The sequence below is a fragment of the Heteronotia binoei genome, unplaced genomic scaffold, assembly GCF_032191835.1.
Source record: "Heteronotia binoei isolate CCM8104 ecotype False Entrance Well unplaced genomic scaffold, APGP_CSIRO_Hbin_v1 ptg001113l, whole genome shotgun sequence".
Classification (NCBI taxonomy): domain Eukaryota; kingdom Metazoa; phylum Chordata; class Lepidosauria; order Squamata; family Gekkonidae; genus Heteronotia; species Heteronotia binoei.
This window is the reverse complement of record NW_026800178.1, coordinates 19529-33329: the sequence shown is the minus strand read 5'-3', so window position 1 is coordinate 33329 and position 13801 is coordinate 19529. Positions and strand designations below refer to the sequence as shown.

At 50.7% G+C, this 13801-nt stretch overlaps 1 protein-coding gene across 1 annotated transcript in view; it reads left to right on the top strand.

Moving 5' to 3' along the window:
* LOC132590903 (collagen alpha-1(V) chain-like) overlaps window positions 1-13801 on the top strand; it is a gene marked incomplete at both ends in the record, with an annotated part of 136449 nt that overhangs the window by 105056 nt on the left and 17592 nt on the right. The window contains 10 exon segments of the mRNA XM_060263828.1: window positions 257-364; window positions 459-512; window positions 3604-3657; window positions 3751-3804; window positions 4829-4882; window positions 6263-6370; window positions 8531-8584; window positions 8682-8735; window positions 8972-8980; window positions 8982-9026. Coding sequence (XP_060119811.1) covers window positions 257-364; window positions 459-512; window positions 3604-3657; window positions 3751-3804; window positions 4829-4882; window positions 6263-6370; window positions 8531-8584; window positions 8682-8735; window positions 8972-8980; window positions 8982-9026 — 594 coding nt within the window.

Genomic DNA, 13801 nt, shown 5'->3' with positions numbered 1-13801 from the left:
GTGAGCCGCTCTGAGACTCTTCGGAGTGGAGGGCGGGATATAAATCCAATATCTTCTTCTTCTTCTTTCCTCCCCCCGCCAGGTCCACCCGGTGCACTGTGAGGCTTGGCACCCACCTTTCCATCTCAGCTGCAGTCTTAACGCAACGATGCATGAATTCTGCAGTGGGGGGGGAGTTTTGTTTCCCCAGCGGGGGCTCTGTGCTAAAACAGGCGTTTTTAGCAGCCGCTCCTCTCTTCTCTCTCTCCTGCCGTAGGGAGCTGATGGGGAGTCTGGAGCGAGAGGTCTTCAAGGCCACTTTGGGGCCAAAGGGGACGAGGGGACACGGGGGTTCAACGGCCCCCCTGGGCCCATCGGGTTGCAGGTGAGCACGGGAGATGTGGTACCTCCCCCCCCCCCCCGGTTGGTGCACCGAAACCTTTGGGACTTTTCTTTTCTCTTTCTCTCACTTGCGACAGGGCCTCCCGGGACCAGCCGGAGAAAAGGGCGAGACGGGAGACGTGGGGCCGATGGTACGTACCCCCCTGCCTCTCAAGCTTTCCTTTCAAAACCAGGTCTGGGAGCTATCTTCGATAATAACGACTCTCCATGGGCTCAGGATAAGCGTTTATTTTAAGATAGCATTGGGGGGTTCGAGTCAATGTCAGAACTGGGGTACAATTTCCGAGGCTTTAGATATATACCGGAGGGGGGGCCAAACTGCAGCTCGGGAGCCACGTGTGGCTCTTTCTCACACGTTCCGTGTCCCTTGAAGCCCCCACCGCCCCGTCAGCTGCCTTGAAGAAGGGATATGTCTCTTTAAATTACTTCACTGCCCCAGGAGGTGGTGGCGGCCACAAGCATGGCCACCTTCAAGAGGGGTTTAGATAAAAATATGGAGCAGAGGTCCATCAGTGGCTATTAGCCACAGTGTATGTGTATATATAAAAATTTTTGCCACTGTGTGACACAGAGTGTTGGACTGGATGGGCCGTTGGCCTGATCCAACATGGCTTCTCTTATGTTCTTTCTTATGTTCTCCAAGCCAAGCCAGCCAGTGGCTTAGCAAATGTATTTAAAGTTGCTTTCTCTTCCCTCCCCCTATTGCCAAGCATCAATATATCTCAATAATCGGTCTTTTGTTCTTAACTTTTGATTTAAGAACATAAGAGAAGCCCTGTTGGATCAGGCCAATGGCCCCTCCAGTCCAACACTCTGTGTCACATAAGAACATAAGAGAAGCCCTGTTGGATCAGGCCAGTGGCCCATCCAGTCCAACACTCTGTGTCACAAGAACATAAGAGAAGCCCTGTTGGATCAGGCCAGTGGCCCCTCCAGTCCAACACTCTGTGTCACAAGAACATAAGAGAAGCCCTGTTGCATCAGGCCAATGGCCCCTCCAGTCCAACACTCTGCGTCACATAAGAACATAAGAGAAGCCATGTTGGATCAGGCCAGTGGCCCATCCAGTCCAACACTCTGTGTCACAAGAACATAAGAGAAGCCCTGTTGAATCAGGCCAGTGGCCCCTCCAGTCCAACACTCTGTGTCACAAGAACATAAGAGAAGCCCTGTTGGATCAGGCCAATGGCCCCTCCAGTCCAACACTCTGTGTCACTTAAGAACATAAGAGAAGCCCTGTTGGATCAGGCCAGTGGCCCCTCCAGTCCAACACTCTGTGTCACTTAAGAACATAAGAGAAGCCATGTTGGATCAGGCCAATGGCCCATCCAGTCCAACACTCTGCGTCACATAAGAACATAAGAGAAGCCCTGTTGGATCAGGCCAATGGCCCATCCAGTCCAACACTCTGTTTCACTTAAGAACATCAGAGAAGCCATGTTGGATCAGGCCAATGGCCCCTCCAGTCCAACACTCTGTGTCAGATAAGACATAAGAGAAGCCCTGTTGGATCAGGCCAATGGCCCCTCCAGTCCAACACTCTGTGTCACATAAGAACATAAGAGAAGCCATGTTGGATCAGGCCAGTGGCCCATCCAGTCCAACACTCTGTGTCACATAAGAACATAAGAGAAGCCATGTTGGATCAGGCCAGTGGCCCATCTAGTCCAACACTCTGTGTCACAAGAACATAAGAGAAGCCCTGTTGGATCAGGCCAGTGGCCCCTCCAGTCCAACACTCTGTGTCACAAGAACATAAGAGAAGCCCTGTTGGATCAGGCCAATGGCCCCTCCAGTCCAACACTCTGCGTCACATAAGAACATAAGAGAAGCCCTGTTGGATCAGGCCAATGGCCCATCCAGTCCAACACTCTGTTTCACTTAAGAACATCAGAGAAGCCATGCTGGATCAGGCCAATGGCCCCTCCAGTCCAACACTCTGTGTCAGATAAGAACATAAGAGAAGCCGTGTTGGATCAGGCCAATGGCCATCCAGTCCAACACTCTGTGTCACATAAGAGAAGCCCTGTTGGATCAGGCCAATGGCCCATTCAGTCCAACACTCTGTGTCACATAAGAACATAAGAGAAGCCATGTTGGATCAGGCCAATGGCCCATCCAGTCCAATACTCTGTGTCACATAAGAGAAGTCCTGTTGGATCAGGCCAATGGCCCATCCAGTCCAACACTCTGTGTCACATAAGAACATAAGAGAAGCCCTGTTGGATCAGGCCAATGGCCCATCCAGTCCAACACTCTGTGTCACATAAGAACATAAGAGAAGCCATGTTGGATCAGGCCAATGGCCCATCCAGTCCAACACTCTGTGTCACATAAGAACATGAGAAGCCCTGTTGGATCAGGCCAATGGCCCCTCCAGTCCAACACTCTGTGTCACATAAGAACATAATAGAAGCCATGTTTGATCAGGCCAATGGCCCCTCCAGTCCAACACTCTGTGTCACATAAGAACATAAGAGAAGCCATGTTGGATCAGGCCAATGGCCCATCCAGTCCAGCACTCCGTGTCACTTAAGAACATAAGAGAAGCCCTGTTGGATCAGGCCAATGGCCCCTCCAGTCCAACACTCTGTGTCACATAAGAGAAGTCCTGTTGGATCAGGCCAATGGCCCATCCAGTCCAACACTCTGTGTCACATAAGAACATAAGAGAAGCCATGTTGGATCAGGCCAATGGCCATCCAGTCCAACACTCTGTGTCACATAAGAACATAAGAGAAGCCCTGTTGGATCAGGCCAATGGCCCATCCAGTCCAACACTCTGTGTCACATAAGAACTTAAGAGAAGCCCTGTTGGATCAGGCCAATGGCCCATCCAGTCCAACACTCTGTGTCACATAAGAACATAAGAGAAGCCCTGTTGGATCAGGCCAATGGCCCATCCAGTCCAACACTCTGTGTCACATAAGAACATAAGAGAAGCCATGTTGGATCAGGCCAATGGCCATCCAGTCCAACACTCTGTGTCACACAGTGGCCAAAAGAACCAGGTGCCATCAGGAGGTCCATCAGTGTGGCCAGGACACTAGAAGCCCTCCCACTGTTGCACCAAAATACAGAGTCTACAGATCATCTGTTATTACTTAGCATCTTAGCCAGGGTTGGCTCCTGAAGCGGTTCTGAGAAATCAGAACCCAGGAATGTTCAGTACCGAAACATTCTTCTTTGTCTCTGCCTTCACCTTCCGATCTCTCCCCATAGGGACCACCCGGACCTCCAGGCCCACGAGGCCCAGCCGGACCTTCCGGAGCTGACGTAAGTGTGAGCCTGTCCCTCCCTCCCTCCCTCACCCCATGACTTCCGGGGTTGACTGAACTGTAATGTGAACAACGGCTTTTTTCACCACAGGGTCCACAAGGCCCCCCCGGAGGTGTGGGAAACCTTGGCCCCCCAGGGCAGAAGGTAAGTGTGGTCCTGATCTTTTGAGGCTTCATGAGGTCCCAGGCTGAGAGATGAAACTCCTGGGTTCTTTGGAAGAGGGGGCCCTGAGAAGATGAGTAGTGGGGAGAGCTAAAACTTCAAACCCCTCAGTTTCCCACTAAGAGAACAGGGTGTGTATAAGTGTGACAAGGGGCTTAAAAGTGTAAAAGGTTCTGCTCCTCTCCCTTCCCCCAGTTCCCAGACATGCTCTGAATCTTAGTGGGGGGCGGAGAGAATAAAGTATAATAAGAACCTCAGAAGAGCCCTGCTGGGTCAGACCAGGGAGGGTCCATCTAGTCCAGCCTCCTGTCTCACACAGTGGCCAGCCAGTCCCTCTGGAGGGCCAACAACAGGGCAGAGAGGCCGAGGCCCTCCCCTGAGAAAACCTCAGAAGAGCCCTGCTTTGTCTGACCAGGGAGGGTCCATCTAGTCCAGCCTCCTGTCTCACAAAATGGCCAACCAGTTCCTCTGGAGGGCCAACAACAGGGCAGAGAAGCCGAGGACTCCCCCTGAGAAGAACATCAGAAAAGCCCTGCTGGGTCAGACCAGGGAGGGTCCATCTAGTCCAGCCTCCTGTCTCACACAGTGGCCAGCCAGTTCATCTGGAGGGCCAACAACAGGGCAGAGAGGCCTAGGCCTTCCCCTAATGCCGCCTCCTGGCTCTGGGATTCAGAGGATTAAACCTCTGAATAAGGAGGTTCCACTCCATTACCATGGCTAGTAGCCACTAATAGACTTCTCCTCCACGAATCTATCACAGTCTCCTTTTAAAGCTGCCTGTTCTTCTGGCCATCACAACATCCTTTGGCAGCAAATTCCACATTATTTGTTTATTTATCTGAGATTCAAACATTTCTATCCTGCCTTTGCTCCTTGTGGCTCAAACCAGTTTACAAACGATCCTTAGCCCTGGAGTCCTTGGTATGCCCTTCCTCCATGGAGCTGCCGTATCCCCTTTTGAAGCCATCTATGCGCTGCTGCTGACTTCCTCCTCTTCTCCTTTCAGGGGGAGCCGGGGGAGCAAGGAGGACCAGGAGTCACTGGAGAGCCCGGTGGAAAGGTGAGGGCTTCCATTCCTTCTCCCTTTATTTCCTCATTCCTGCCAGACAGACACGGAAGATACCCTGCCCCCCTGCCTCCTGTCAAAGTACCGTGGGATGGCTAGCAGAAGTGCAACATGAAAACGTCCCACTCCCTTAACTGGGTCTACACAGATCCTCAAATTCATAAGAACCTCAGAAGAGCCCTGCTGGATCAGACCAGGGAGGGTCCATCTAGTCCAGCCTCCTGTCTCACACAGGGGCCAGCCAGTTCCTCTGGAGGGCCAACAACAGGGCAGAGAGGCTGAGGCCTTCCCCTGAGAAGAACCTCAGAAGAGCCCTGCTGGATCAGACCAGGGAGGGTCCATCTAGTCCAGCATCCTGTCTCACACAGTGGCCAGCCAGTTCCTCTGGAGGGCCAACAACAGGGCAGAGAGGCTGAGGCCTTCCCCTGAGAAGAACGTCAGAAGAGCCCTGCTGGGTCAGACCAGTGAGGGTCCATCTAGTCCAGCCTCCTGTCTCACACAGGGGCCAGCCAGTTCCTCTGGAGGGCCAACAACAGGGCAGAGAGGCCGAGGCCTTCATAAGAATATCAGAAGAGCCCTGCTGGGTCAGACCAGGGAGGGTCCATCCAGTCCAGCCTCCTGTCTCACACAGTGGCCAGCCAGTTCCTCTGGAGGTCCAACAACAGGGAAGAGAGGCTGAGGCCTTCCCCTGAGAAGAACCTCAGAAGAGCCCTGCTGGATCAGACCAGGGAGGGTCCATCCAGTCCAGCCTCCTGCCTCACACAGTGGCCAGCCAGTTCCTCTGGAGGGCCAATAACAGGGCAGAGAGGCCGAGGCCTTCCCCTGAGAAGAACCTCAGAAGAGCCCTGCTGGGTCAGACCAGGGAGGGTCCATCCAGTCCAGCCTCCTGTCTCACACAGTGGCCAGCCAGTTCCTCTGGAGGACTCTCAAAAGGGAACAGAGAGGCCAAAGTCTTCCCCTGATGTTGCCTCCTGGCTCTGGGTCTCAGAGATTTCGTACCTCTGAAAGTGGAGGTTCCCCTCAGTCACCATGTCTAATAACCATTGAAAGATTTTTTTCCCTCCATGTAATCTCTCTCATCCCGTTTGAAAGCTGCCTGTCCCCGTGGCCGTCATGACGTCCTCCAGCAGCAATTTCCGCTTTTTAATTGCTCTTTGTGTAAAGAGGTACTTCCCTTTTGTCCATCCTCAACCTTCTGCCCATCCGCTACATTGAATGCCCTTGAATTCTATAATTTTTGAGAGGGAGAAAATCCAGCCTTTCTCTCCAAAACTCAGCCCGCGGCCCTCACCTCCCACCTCCACATCCAGGGTGGGTGCAGCAAATCCCCTCCCCCCATCACTCTAAACCCTCCCTCTTTTTTCCTCCTTTCAGGGTCCGCGGGGTGAGAGAGGCGAGAAGGGGGAAGCGGGGGCATCTGGCGTTCCCGGCCCCCCTGGTGGGAAAGGACCAACTGGGGATGACGGACCTAAAGGGAACCCCGTAAGTGCTATTACAGAGATTTTGGGTGGGGGGGGGGACAGTCCCAAAGGAGGGGTAAGTCCTGGTCCTTAGAAGATTTCCAAGAAATGCCATGGAAACCATCCAGATGGAGAAGTTTCTGGGGTTTCCCAAGAGGCCACAGACAGGAGGAGAGATTCCAGCTGGGCTGGTGTGGCATCCAGTTAATACAGTTGGTGGGTTCAGGTGTTGTTCCGGCAAAGTGGCAAGCCTGTTTGGTTGGAAGTGGACACAATTGAAGAAGGATGTAGACAAGCTGGAACGGGTCCAGAGGAGGGCGACGAAGATGGTGAGGGGTCCGGAGACCGAGTCCTATGAGGAAAGGTTGAAGGAGCTGGGGATGTTTAGCCTGGAGAGGAGGCGGCTGAGAGGTGATAGGATCACCATCTTCAAGTCCTGGAAGGGCTGTCCTACAGAGGATGGGGTGGAATTGTTTTCTGTGGCCCCGGAAGGTCGGACCAGAACCAATGGGTTGAAATTAAATCAAAAGAGTTTCCGGCTCAAGATTAGGAAGAACTTCCTGACTGTGAGAGCGGTTCCTCAGTGGAACAGGCTTCCTCCTCGGAAGGTGGTGGGCTCTCCTTCCTTGGAGGTTTTTCAACAGAGGGTAGATGGCCATCTGACAGCCATGAAGATCCTGTGAATTTAGGGGAGGGGTTTGTGAGTTTCCTGCATTTTGCAAGCGGTTGGACTAGATGACCCTGGAGGTCCCTTCCAACTCTAGGATTGCAAAAAAAAAAAAAAATTACCATCTGTTGAAATAGCACCAGGATGTCGATTTTATTAATTTTATTAATTTTAGAATTTTAATTAAATTGTTAAATTAGTTATTGTTTCGAATATTATTGTATAATTTAATGTATTGATTTAATGTTGCTAGCCGCCCTGAGCCTGCTTCGGCGGGGAGGGCGGGATACAAATAAAATGATGGTGATGATATATTAGTTCATGGTAGACTGTACAATTAGCCCTTAGCCAAGAATCAGTCCAATCTTTCTAGCAATCATTGTTCTGTTCACTCCAAGGAATCCTAGTGAAATAGTTGTGCAATTGATGAGTGTCTCTCAATCTCTGCAGCCAGCAATCCAAAAGGTTGAAAAGAACAAGGTCGTACTGGAACCCTTGTTTCGCACACGCTTCTTCGAGTGGCAAAAATCCTTTTTACAACATTTTCATACCCTGTGCAAAAAATGCCATTCCATTACATCATTGAAAAGCGCTTGAAGTGCCCAGGGTATGAAAACGTTGTAAAAAAGGATTTTTGCAGCTCGAAGAAGCGTTTGAGAAACAGCAAGGAAGATCCTGTGAATTTAGGGGGAGGGGTTTGTGAGCTTCCTGCATTGTGCAGGGGGTTGGGCTAGATGACCCTTGAGATCCCTTCCAACTCTAGGATTGCTGACCGTTAGAGCGGTTCCTCAGTGGAACAGGCTTCCTCGGGAGGTGGTGGGCTCTCCTTCCTTGGAGCGTTTTTCAACAGAGGCTAGATGGCCATCTGACAGCAAGGAGGATCCTGTGAATTTAGGGAGAGGTGTTTGTGAGTTTCCTGCCTTGTGCAGGGGGTTGGGCTAGATGACCCTTGAGATCGCTTCCAACTCTAGGATTGCTGACCGTTGGAGCAGTTCCTCAGTGGAACAGGCTTCCTCAGGAGGTGGTGGGCTCTCCTTCCTTGGAGGTTTTTCAACAGAGGCTAGATGGCCATCTGACAGCAAGGAAGATCCTGTGAATTTAGGGGGAGATGTTTGTGAGTTTCCTGCCTTGTGCAGGTGTTTGGCTAGATGACCCTGGAGGTCCCTTCCAACTCCGATTCTACGATAGAAATGTGAGAGAAGTGAACCGCTTTCATGAAACGTAGATAGATAGTCAAGCTGAAATGTCCAGGTAGTCCCTTACGAAACCGAATGGTTAGAAGACTGAGAAGAGGAAGCTGGATTTCCACAGCCACGAACCGCAGTACTGGGCCTTTCTTTGGCGCTTTTAAAATTACTCTGTAGTTCTGACATTGTGAAAGAAGAGAGGCTGGACGGGCTGGGGTGTGGAGAAGAGAGGCCTGGATCTGTCGTGCGAAGAGTCTGGCGGGAGGGATGAAATGTTAGATTCTTCCCCCCGCAATTCCTGACGTCTCTCTGTGTCTGCCTCTGTCAGGGCCCAGTCGGTTTCCCTGGAGATCCAGGGCCCCCAGGTGAAATGGGACCCCGGGTGAGTATAGACCCTCCCGTCTTCCTTGGCTTAGAGCCACCTGGGAGGTCGGTGCCAGAGACCAACCGTGTCCTCTTCCTCCTCTCTCTTTCGACAGGGCCAAGATGGAGCCAAAGGCGAGCGGGGAGAAGATGGAGAGCCAGGGGAAGCGGTGAGTTGGGGGTGGGGGGTTCGGCTCAGACTGCAAACGAGGTCAAGACTCTTGAGGCCATCTCTCTTGTGCTGGACTGAAGCCCTCCGAATGCTGGTCTTGAAAGAGACCCCCGCCCCATCGTCTTTGATCCCCAGTGGATGTTCTTGGGCGTGAGCTGCGCCTTCCTCCTCCTTCGGACCGGTCTTTCGGGTTCCGTGTTCCCTCTGACCTGCTCTCTCCTCTCTCCCTTGCAGGGTTCTCCGGGGCCCAACCGGTGAGAACGGCCCTCCTGGCCCTCCAGGGAAGAGGGTAAGTGAGAAGGGTCTTTGAGAAGCCCACGCCCTGTTAGTTCCCCATTCGCCGTCCCCTTTGCCTTTTGCAGAGAGCGTATCGATTGTATCGCTCTCAAAAGTTCTCTCCACACTCCGTGCCCTTCAGTTGCAGTAAAACATAAATTGCCAATGCACGTTTTCAAAGGCCTTCGGCGAATCTCCGGAAGAGACGAGACGTTTATTAACTGATATGAATACAGCAGCTAGAATTCTTCTGGCAGAGAAGTGGAGACTGCAGGAAATTCCCATGAGTTCGGACTTGATGGGGAAAATATTGGAAACGGCTGAGATGGACTACTTATCCCAGCTGCTTGCTGGGAAGTCAAAGGAAGAAGCAAGAAAACATTGGGTGAAATTATGTGTGTGGTTAGATACTCAAGATTCTCTGGTGTGAACTTTTATCTTTTCTTTTTTTTGTTACCATATATATTAGAAAGGAAAGGAAAAGTCCCTGTGCAAGCACCAGTCATTTCCGACTCTGGGGTGACGTTGCTCTCACAACGTTTTCACGGCAGGCTTTTTTGCGGGGTGGTTTGCAGCTGCCTTCCCCAGTCTTTTACACTTTCCCCCCAGCAAGCTGGGTACTCATTTTACCGACCTCGGAAGAATGGAAGGCTGAGTCAGCCTTGGGCTGGCTACCTGAATCCAGCTTCCGCCAGAATCGAACTCAGGTCGTGAGCAGAGAGTTCAGACCACAGTACTGCAGTATTGCTGCTTTACCACTCTGCGCCACGGGCTGCTATATATTGGAAATATAAGCGTAAATAGACAATTCAAACGATGACTTACAACTTCTAGAATACTTTATTTGGGTTATGATGACACAATGTAAAATGAACAGTAATATCTTAACAACGTTTGACTTTAAGAAAGCATCTTCATGCAGTCTAGACTATATTGGTACTGTTATTTGTATTTTTAATTTTCTATCCTTCTTTCCCCTTTTCCCTATGTTTCTAGAAAACTAATAACACTTTAAAAAAAGAGAGAAGCCCCACACCCCGCCTTTGGGGTGGGGCTGGCCAACTGCTCGGTTCTCCCCCCCCCCCCAAGGCTTCTGGAGCTGCTACTCTGGCTGCCCCCCACCCCACCCCACCCAGGGGCAATGCAGCCTCCCGCTTTATTCTTTCGTTTATGTCCTACTTTTCTATCTCATCAGGGGAGCTTTTTGCATTATTTGTCCCCCTCCACGTGTGGTCACAAAACAAAGGCGGAAAACACCTTGGGAGGCGGTGGGCTCTCCTTCTTTGGAGCTTTTTAAGAAGAGGCTAGATGGCCATCTGACAGCAATGAAGATCCTGTGACTTTAGGGGCAGGTGTTTGTGAGTTTCCTGCATTGTGCAGCGGGTTGGACTAGATGACTCTGGAGGTCCCTTCCAACTCTAGGATTCCTGACCGTGAGAGTGATTCCTCAGTGGAACAGGCTTCCTCCTCGGGAGGCGGTGGGCTCTCCTTCCTTGGAGGTTTTTAAGCACAGGCTAGATGGCCATCTGACAGCAATGAAGATCCTGTGAATTTAGAGGAAGGTATTTGTGAGTTTCCTGCATTGTGCAGGGGGTTGGGCTAGATGACCGTGGAGGTCCCTTCCAACTCTAGGATTCCTGACCATTAGAGTGGTTCCTCAGTGGAACAGGCTTCCTCCTGGGAAGGTGGTGGGCTCTACTTCCTTGGAGGTTTTTCAACAGAGGCTAGGTGGCCATCTGACAGCAATGAAGATCCTGTGAATTTAGAGGAAGGTATTTCTGAGTTTCCTGCATTGTGCAGGGGGTTGGGTCTGGATGACCCTGGAGGTCCCTTCCAACTCTAGGATTCCTGACCATGAGAGCGATTCCTCAGTGGAACAGGCTTCCCTCCTCGGGAGGTGGTGGGCTCTCCTTCTTTGGAGTTTTGAAGCAGAGGCTGAATGCCCATCTGACAGCAATGCTGATCCTGTGAATTTAGGGGGGAGGTGTTTGTGAGTTTCCTGCATTGTGCAGGGGGTTGGGCTAGATGACCCTGAGGTCCCTTCCAACTCTAGGATTCTATTATTAGGAAGAACTTCCTGACCGTTAGAGCAGTTCCTCAGTGGAACAGGCTTCCTCCTTGGGAGGTGGTGGGCTCTCCCTCCTTGGAGGTTTTTCAACAGAGGCTCGATGGCCACCTGACAGCGATGCGGATCTTTGAACTTGGGCGGATCCTGAGAAGGGAGGGCGGGAAGGGCTGCATCATTGCTTAGTTCTCGTGGTCTTTTCTCACACGCCCAGGGAAATGCTGATGGCCACTTTGGAGTCAGTCAACCATTTTCCTCCAGGCCAGTTTGGCTTGGGATCCTGGAGGTTTCTGCCATCTTCTGGGCATGGGGTCGCTGGGGATGGGTGTATGCGGGGGAGGTAGTCCTGCATTGTGCAAGGGGGTGGGATTAGACGACTTCCAACTCTGTGATTCTTTGAAACTTAGGCAAGCCTCAAGACCAAGGGTATAATTAAAACTAGGCATCTTATCCCCTATATCAGGGGTGGCCAACGGTAGCTCTCCAGATGTTTTTTGCCTACAACTCCCATCAGCCCCAGCCACTGGCCATGCTGTAGGCAAAAAACATCTGGAGAGCTACCGTTGGTCACCCCTGCCCTAAATGATGTTAGCCAAAATGCCCTCAAAACGAGGTTGGGGAATTAGTTAGGTGGGCACCTGGCTCACTAGGAATCTTTTTACCAATATATACCAGGCTCAACTATCCAGAGGGTAATGCTCAATAAAAAAGACTCTAATTTAATAAAACCAATTGTGATTTATTTAGAATAATATAGTTCTTTCACACAAGATAAAAATACAAAACAATCACGCATTCACCCAGGCCTAAGAAACACAGATAGATGGATAGGGGAACATATAAGGGTAGACACACAGGGTAATATTTACCATCGTAGTCTTCGAGGAAGGTTCCAATGGCGACGTAAGAGGACAGGGGAAATGGACCCAAAACTGTGGCCAGAATTGGGGATGGATCTAGACAGAACTGGGATACTGTTAGATGCACACATGAGTGGAGTTGGGTCAGAGGTTAAATAGGCTCCCTTGGCCCCCTTAGGGGATGGGAGGTGACGGGGAGGAGAGATGGGGGGCTCTGTGATGACCATGAAGGCTGGACATTAGCAGAGCCAATGGTGAGTCCTTTGGTGACATCCAATTGGGTGTCAGCTTTAACCAATGAACTAACATAAGAGAAGCCATGTTGGATCAGGCCAACGGCCCATCAAGTCCAACACTCTGTGTCACACAGTAGCAAAAAAATTTTTATATACACACATACACTGTGGCTAATAGCCACTGATGAACCTGTGCTCCATATTTTTATCTAAACCCCTCTTGAAGGTGGCTATACTTGTGGCCGCCACCACCTCCTGTGGCAGTGAATTCCACATGTTAATCACCCTTTGGGTGAAGAAGGACTTCCTTTATCCGTTTTAACCTGCCTGCTCAGCAATTTCATCCAATGCCCACGAGTTCTTGTATTGTGAGAAAGGGAGAAAAGTACTTCTTTCTCTACTTTCTCCATCCCATGCATTATCTTGTAAACCTCTATCATGTCACCCTGCAGTCGACGTTTCTCCAAGCTAAAGAGTCCCAAGCGTTTGAACCTTTCTTCATAGGGAAAGTGCTCCAGCCCTTTAATCATTCTAGTTGCCCTTCTCTGGACTTTCTCCAATGCTATAATATCCTTTTTGAGGTGCGGCGACCAGAACTGCACACAGTACTCCAAATGAGACCGCACCATCGATTTATACAGGGGCATTATGATACTGGCTGATTTGTTTTCAATCCCCTTCCTAATAATTCCCAGCATGGCGTTGGCCTTTTTTATTGCAACCGCACACTGTCTTGACATTTTCACCTTAGTCAACTTCACCTTAGTCCTGTGAACCTGGAAATTTCGAAGTTGCAATATGGCCTAAGGCGGCTCCAAGGTGTTAGACTGGGGTAAGAATGGGAATGGCTGGATACTTAAGGTTAAATGGGATTATCTGAAAAGGTGATGATAGAGAATCAAATACTGGCCTAGGTATCACCCGGGTAAGACAAAAGACTTGGTTGAGACAGGAGATGTTCTTCCTCTTTTCTCATCATCTTCTGAGCAGCCGTCTTTGTTCTGGGTTTCGTTAGACAAAAGGCTTGAGTGGTCTGGCAGGGTATGCTTGGATAAGCTTATGCAAAAGCTGAAGCAGATGCTGGAGATGGAATCAGGAAAGCAAGATGGATTCTGGTGGTGTTAGCCCTTGGTTCATGGAAACAGGCTGGAAACGTGGTGGCCTGGCTTCTTCCACTGCAGCGGCCAAGACTGGGCACACAAGGAGCAGAGTTCTGGCTAACACGCATCCAGAGGTGTAGAATGCAAAGCTGCCACATAAGCCTTAGAAGCTGTGAGCAAAGTCCACTTCTTAGAGCAGATGTGTGAGAGTCAAATCTCCAGGCACCCTGGCAACCATACTGGTGATCACGATGTCCATATGTATGAAAAGTAGGGGGCTTTTTCCTCACAATGATGGCTACCAGTTAAGAAATTATTACCTACGCTGTCCCAAACAAGTGGATGAGCTTGACCACCTTGCAACTGGGGGCCGGGGGAGGGGGAGACACAACCCCAAGTTTTCAAGCGTCAAGCTTCCATCATCCAAACTTCAGGAGCCCCGTGGCACTGAGTGGTAAAGCTGCAGTACTACAGTCCAAGCTCTCTGCTCGCAATCTGAGTTTGATCCTGGTGGAAGCTGGGTTCAG